Genomic DNA, 7,740 nt, shown 5'->3' on the forward strand with positions numbered 1-7,740 from the left:
GTCCTTGACTAGTGTAAACACTACCTAGCAACAACTAAAACATCGGTGTGTTATCAACATTATTCTCATCCTAAATCCAAAACACAGCACTGTACCAGCTACTAGGAAGAAAATTAACTCTTTCCCTGCCGAAACCAGGACACAGTGGCACACACTTCCATATCTTTATCAGTTCTGTATAAGTTTCATTTTAAAATTATTTTTATAAGAAGCAAGAGTGGAGATAAAAATAATTGTTACCAAGCATGTATTATTATCATATTAATAAATATGTTTATATGCATTAAATTTAGTTTCCTACATGCTATGAATACATTTGAAAATGTTTTTGCTGTCACTGATATTCCTCTGATAATCAAGTACATTTTTGAATTTAAAGATAACAATCTGGTGACACTTAACTGTAAAATTTTACGTGTCCACATTTGTTTGTATTTTGATTTTTTTTTATTGCAAAACCTTTTGGACTGATTTTTGGTTTTTTTTTAATTTAGCTGTAAAAGCCTTCTGCGGTACTCTTTGCTTCCTGTGTTGCCATATATTTACTTAATGTGTCTGCCTGTGCTTTTTTTCCCTTCTTTCTAGATTTAAACAAGTTTTTATTTCAGTAGAATGATAATGATGTACTATTTCAAAGCATTTTGCATTCCTTGTGATTTTACTGCCTTTTTAGATCATGTGCTGTAGTAATCAGCTTTATTTTTGGCCTTGGTCAATTTGATAATATCTGTAGAAACATTATTGATTTGAACTAAATGATAAATATATTGATGAGATTTGTTAATGATACTGCTTTGCAAGGTCGATCATTTTAACAAAGTAGAGAAACAGTAGAAGAAAATTGTATGGATCTACAAATCTAGGCAAAAAATGTAATGAAAATAGGGTTTGGGTTTTTTTTTTAAATTAAGGATAACAGCTGAAAAATCCCAAGTTGAAAGTGATGCTGTGTAATCAGAGCACTGACTCTAATATGAGTTCACAGTATGTAAGGCTTGTAAAGAGAAGCAGATGTGAAGATATTTTACTCTATATGGTATTACTTTTGTCTAGTGCTTCAGTATCAGAAAAATGTTGACCAAACCGTTTTCTAAAAAAGGAGAGGGAAGTGATTTTTACAAATTTTCTATATGGTTTTCAATATATGGAATTAATGTGAAAGGAAGTGATAATGATTTGGAGGTTTGCAGTGCATAATAAAAATCTTTTTAGAACCATTTCTTTTTTAAATCCTGCATTAATTAGATCAATTGTTACCAAAACTGTTAGTACCAGTATGCCAGTATATTGATCTGAAAGCAACATCTGGGTTTGAATAGCATTGACTTAAGGCAGGAAAGCACCTACATTTCCTTATGGATGAGAAGAGCAAAAGCTTTGTCTGCAAACTTCTGTGAACAATCTGCAGCTCCCCCTTAATCTGGGACTTAAAGGCTCAGTGGTGTTTTGAGCAGTGCCCACGCAGTTGAACGCTGTCATCTCATTTAAGACCTTTGCCATTTGTAGAGCAGTGTGCTAAAAGCGAAGACGAAATCACTGCTACTCTTGTTTTTTGGTTTGTGAATTAGAAGCACATCTATGTATCAACACTGTGCTGTTTACAATTGCTTTTTTAAATAATTGAGACTTGAAAAGACCTCATCACAAGCCAGTTTTTTTAATTATGGGCAGAGCTTTTATCTAAGAGACTTGCAATATCTTTTACAATAGAAGCCTCTTAATTTCAGATTATTCTTTGTCCAGTGATACATTCCAAAAGGGAAACACATTTGTTTGGATATAAACAATAAAGAATGGTGTATGGAAAGTGGTATGTCCCTATGGACGTTTTCTCACAGGAATGTAATTCTGCACCAAATCTCTTAAGAATTGTGTCACCGCTGTACTTGAGGAGATAACAACAATAACCATTAAAACTAAAGTATTGACATCTATTGTTAGGCTGTTGTTCCTGTTTTGACCCATTATGGTCTTTCAAAACCATAGATGGTTTCTTTTCCTTCAACCTTTATTCTAATCTACTGTCTAAATATTTAAATAGGAAGCATATTGATTAAGATAACATGGATGTCCTTATGAGTCCCATTCATGATACTTCTATTATTTATGAAAACATACTTGTTAGCTCAACATTTTCATTTCTTTCCCACCAGGATCTGTTAATTGCTTTATTCCCATTCTCCCACTGATGTAGAAAACTAAATACATTATCCATGCTTACTACTTGTATAAAAGCCCATTAAATTATTGCCATCTACATCCCTTTTTGCAGATATTTCAGGTTTTTGCTCCAATTGTTTGTTGCTGTTGACCTTGCTCTTCTGCAAATATTCTTTAGACAGTCAAAACTCAACTGCATTTCTCAGCAGGGATTTCTCTGTTCATTTTTACAGCTGATCTTAAATGTGAGACTCCTAACTCCTACTGTTTCTGTTGTTTCTATAGCAACTAGATAGGTGGAGACGCAGCAGCATCGCTTTGCTTCCCAGCTGGTGTTTTGTGTTCTCAGCAAGGGGAGAGTTTGAGGAAAATAGAGAGGGTATTAATTGGGATGTAACTGGCTCAGAAGTGTAGTCGTTGTTGAGTTACCTCACCCTTTACTAAGGAGTTAGTTAATAATTTTAAGCAGGGCTTCTCGGACTTCCTTGAATAAAATTCCGTCCTCTCTGAAAGAGACGTGATTTACTCTAAGTATGTGTCAGGTTTTGGTCTCTAGGCTGCTTGGGCCTTCGTGTTTTGTTTCAGGAACTAGACTGGTGCTTATAACTTGCATGTAGTCCGAGCATATATGAGGTACGGGGCTTTTTAATTTCTCGGATTCCCACTTTTTAATCTGATTTTTGCAGCTGTCCAGTAACTATATTATACTAGACTGTAATTGTATAGTAGACTATTAAGTTACTATCTCAGAGTAAATGTTTTGATACTTAAAATCCTACATATCCAGAGATTAGACTAACACATTCTCCCTTCTCCAAAAAGCAGAAGCTGTTTGCATTCCCTTTAGCAGTCCTCTCACTTACCTCATGATGGAAACGTTCCTTTCCTACTTTCCTGAGGATCTCTGATGCCAAATTAATCCCTCTGAAATAACCCAGTCTTTCCTCCATACCTGAGCACCTGAAGTTCTGCTGCCCTGCCCTGGTGCTGCTTGTTTAGCCAAGGCCCTGAGGAAGCACCCCTGCTCCATGAGGGTTGGGTTGCTCTCAGTGTGACTTGTGTATCGTGAAGACTGGGGAGGTGAGGAGTTTTACTTTGTAGGGTTTAAGCCATTATTATATAAAACAACCACAAAACACATGACCTATGTTTTAAGCTCCTCTGAAGCTGTTTATTATTATTAAATAAAAATTCATGGACACAGGAGCTGGATATCATTTGTCTCATCTCAGAAAGATGGGTCCTATCAGGTTAGTGTTACTGTTTGACTGGTTCAGTGTACATACAGTTGAAAATGCTTTCCTAACCAGAACAGCTCTGATTAGCAAGAGGAACTCGGAAAGTTCTTATCTTTTGCGTAGCTGATAACCAAGCAGTAACTTGCTCATGTGGGAAATAAGAAGCAAGTTCAGATGTGTTCTCCTTCTGACTTAAGGAACAGGTTTGAATGAAGACTTCTCACCTAGCAGGAAGCTGCCACAATGCGAGCTGTTACTGAGGCAGCAGTCTGCAGATCAGTGGGGATCCTGCAGGCATCACGATGCCATCCATGAAATGCCTGTCGTCTCCATGTTGGTGGTGGTGCCTCAGGAGAAGCACTTACTCTTTTGGAAATAACACTAAGTTTTCAACTGTTTCACACTTTATTCCTTCTCTGTTTTCCTTCTCTCTCTCCCCTGTACGAAGAAGCCTTTTTCTACTGTGAGGGTGGTCAAACGCTAGAAGAGGTTTCACAGAGAGGCCATGGAGTCTCCATCCCTGGAGATATTTAAAACCCAACTGGACTCAGGCCTGAGCAATCTGCTGTAGTTGACTCTGCTTTGAGCAGGGGAGTTGGACTTGATGATCTCCAGAGGTCCTTTCCAACCTGAACTATTCTGTGAATATTGTGGTTTATGTCAGCAGATGAAATAGTACTTTTTTCTATGAAGTAATTGCTGCTTGAAGAGTCTTGTAATATTACAGGTAAAATATGAATACGAGATGTTTTAATAATCCTGTTGTATCTGCTTAGATTTTAAATTTTATCTTAGTACATCTCCTGGTGTTACACAGTTTATCTCTCACAACATAATTCTTCTATAGAAAGAAAACGTAACCTAGAAATCAGTGCAGTAACTGCATTTTTATCATCTCTGTTCACGGGACAAATAAATGCATTTTATAGTGCACAAAATACAGTCCTGAATGTAAAGGTCTGTTGAAGTGTTTTTGATTCATACTCAACTCTCAATCAAGGTTGCTAGGCAGGATTTTAGGGAGGAATTCCGACAAGGAAGCTGGAATTTTGCTGTCTCGGTTGGGACAATTTTAGCTATGTGATTTCTAACAGAGGTAAAGTGTAGTGTGAACTTGCATGCTTCCCTTGCTGCCTGGTTTCTGAATATGCAGAATGGGATTGTTCTGTTCTCCAGAATATTCAATTCAGGATAATACATAAATGTAAAACCAGAGTTTGACCAGTTGCCTTGAAGTGTTGATTTCAATATCATTAAATATTAGCTAATCTTTATCTTTTCTAGATTTGCTGGTGAGTGTTTACTCAAGATCAATTAAAATAGCTATTGCATTCTCCAAGAAGGGAGTGCATATTCCCTCTTGAAGGGTTCCAAAAATGCATTGGGGAATGAGAAGTCAAGGATGGTGTTGAGAATTATCCTGAGATTAAAAAAGGAGGAGTAAAAGAGGCAATGGCATCTGGAGATGGGTTGGAAAGAGAGGCTGTGGCTGGAGCCAGGGAAGAAGCAATGTCTAGCACTGGGGGTGAGGTGGGAAGGGAGAACAGCTTCCTGGGGGGAAGGAGAAAGAATAGATGAAGTAGTACTTTTTTTTTTTCCAGTTTGGTTTTTCAAAAAAGCTAAGGATTTGCAATTTTGAGCCAAATTAGTAACCCTAGTTTGAGTGTCTCATTTCAGGTGAATAGTAGCAAGTGTTAGGAACTGAGAAATTAAGTGAGATTCTGATGTTGGCTTTCTGGACATCTCTTTCAGATTCTTGAGCAAATCCTGCTTGAGCAGACCTCTTCAGGCATTAGTGATTTTAAATATAATTAATGTTCGGATAAACCTTCCAAAAATTCTGCTTTGAAACTTTGTTATGCATCTCTTCATTCAAATCACTTAATGTTTTCCATCTTGTTTACTTCTTTACAGCTGTTAACACAATAGGGAGAGGCTTCCAAGGAATGACTATTGATGTTTGAGGGAACCTAGATCCTAATTGCAGAACAATTGCCATGATGTCATGTGCAGATTTTATATGGTGTTCACAAGCGGCTGGTTACAACAGCTGCAGATGGCATAAAATGCCTATAAAGTTTTTGTTCTACTTGTAAAGCTGCTGTCTACACTGTCAAAAGCTTGTGGATGTCTGTGTATACTCCCGTTTTGAGTGAATTCTCATAGCATGAAATCAACTTACTTTGTGGAAAAAAATGCTTTTCCCAGTGTGATTTTTATCATTCATACGCTAAAAACAAGCACAGCTCTACAAATGTAGTTATATACGATGAAAACAAAAGCAACTCTCATCTGTGCATTTGCATACCAAGATTTGGCATCGTTTTCAATAAGTTGTACTAGCAAAAGTAGTTCTTGCCAAATTATTGATGTGTAGCATAAATGTTAGCCTGGTATAAAATTTTCCTGTAGAAGAAAATCTCGCCAATGAATGTGATCATTCTGGTAAAAATGGAAATGCAAATTTAATTAAAGATTGCATTTCTTAGTGTGAAATGTCAAAGTGCTTTACTATTTTTCTAATTGTGAAGTTGGTAACTAGGGATAAAAAGTAAATGTCAGCAAAACATAAAGGTATGGTAATTTTAGACTTGTAAGTGTATTTATAGAAATGTTTTCATTATAGAATGAATGTACGTATTTTTATTATCCTTGAAGATAATCATCAAAGGCTGGTCAACTAAATAGTCTGCTTTTTGTTTTCCAGAAACCAGCAAACATTCTGGTAATGGGTGAAGGTCCCGAAAGAGGAAGAGTCAAAATAGGTAAACGTTTTGAGAAAATTTCATTGCACAGCAAAGGAACTACTTACACTGAAGATGCAATTTTTTAAGATAGAAACAAATCTTCATTATTCTTTGAGTGTATGTATGCACAACATCTAGTTCAATTTTCATAGAATCATAAAATAGTTTGGGTTGGAAGGGACCTCTAAAGGTCATCTAGTCCAACCCCCTGCCATGGGCATGGACATCTTCAACTAGATCAGGTTGCTCAGAGCCCCGTCCAACCTGACCTGGAATGTTTCCAGGGATGGGGCAGCCACCACCTCTCTGGGCAACCTGTGCCAGTGTTTTACCACCCTCAGCATAAAGAATTTCTTCCTTATATCTAGTCTAAATCTACCCCCCTTTAGTTTGAAGCCATTCCCCCTTGTCCTGTTGCAACAGGCCCTGCTAAAAAGTTTGCCGCCATCTTTTTTATAAGCCCCCTTTAAGTACTGATAGGCTGCAGTGAGGTCTCCCCGAAGCCTTCTCTTCTCTAGGCTGAACAACCCCAACTCTCTCAGCCTTTCTGCATAGGAGAGGTGTTCCATCCCCCTGATCATTTTTGTGGCCCTCCTCTGGACCTGCTCCAACAGGTCCGTGTCTTTCTTATGCTGAGGGCTCCAGAGCTGGACGCAGTACTCCAGGTGGGGTCTCACCAGAGCGGAGTAGAGGGGCAGAATCCCCTCCCTCGACCTGCTGGCCACGCTTCTTTTGATGCAGCCCAGGATACGGTTGGCCTTCTGGGCTGCGAGCACACATTGCTGGCTCATGTCCAGCTTTTCATCCACCAGCACCCCCAAGTCCTTCTCGGCAGGGCTGCTCTCAATCCCTTCATCCCCCAGCCTGTATTGATACTATGGGTTGCCCCGACCCAGGTGCAGGACCTTGCACTTGGCCTTGTTAAACTTCATGAGGTTCACACAGGCCCTCATTTTAAATCTCATTCACTGAGTTTACAAGCTTAAGAGATTCCAAACATATTATTAGACATTTATAAAGCTTGCCAAGGACATCTGGTGAGATAAAAGCATCTGTAAGAGACAAGAAAGTAATAAGCACATAAAACAATGGCTATGGCCAGGGTTCTTTTGACTTCTACTATGATTAGTTAGTATAACATTGTTACTTATAAATTGTATTTGTTCTTAATTGTTTTTATATAAATAACATCAATGCACATGTTTGTAGAGGTCGAAAGGTTTGCTATGCAGAAGGCTATTCGGTGTCAAGGTGGGAAACGTGTAACTGTGGTCTTTATCCAAAATCTAATTACCTGTGCAGATCATAAGCCTGTCATGTGGATATAAACTTTTTTTTTAATAAAGCATGTGGCAATCGTCAAGAATAGTAATATACTGGAACCTCTTTTCTATTCATTGACTTTTGTTTTATTTGAAAATGTTGAGCTAACCATTTTTGATTCATTTTTGATTTGCCGGTCACGAGCGGTGTTCCCCAGGGCTCAGTACTGGGGCCGGTCTTGTTCAATATCTTTATCAATGATCTGGATGAGGGGATCGAGTGCACCCTCAGGAAGTTTGCAGACGACACCAAGTTGGGCGGGAGTGTTGATC

General features: G+C 38.2%; 1 protein-coding gene across 1 annotated transcript in view; it reads left to right on the forward strand.

Annotated features, from left to right (window-relative positions):
• Positions 1 to 7,740, forward strand: part of CDK19 (cyclin dependent kinase 19) — a 121,722-nt gene that overhangs the window by 73,411 nt on the left and 40,571 nt on the right. The window contains exon 5 of the mRNA XM_009289198.1: positions 6,106 to 6,163. Coding sequence (XP_009287473.1) covers positions 6,106 to 6,163 — 58 coding nt within the window. The remainder of the gene's footprint in view (positions 1 to 6,105; positions 6,164 to 7,740) is intronic.

Source organism: Aptenodytes forsteri, unplaced genomic scaffold (genome assembly GCF_000699145.1).
Source record: "Aptenodytes forsteri isolate BGI_AS27 unplaced genomic scaffold, ASM69914v1 Scaffold217, whole genome shotgun sequence".
Lineage (NCBI taxonomy): Eukaryota > Metazoa > Chordata > Aves > Sphenisciformes > Spheniscidae > Aptenodytes > Aptenodytes forsteri.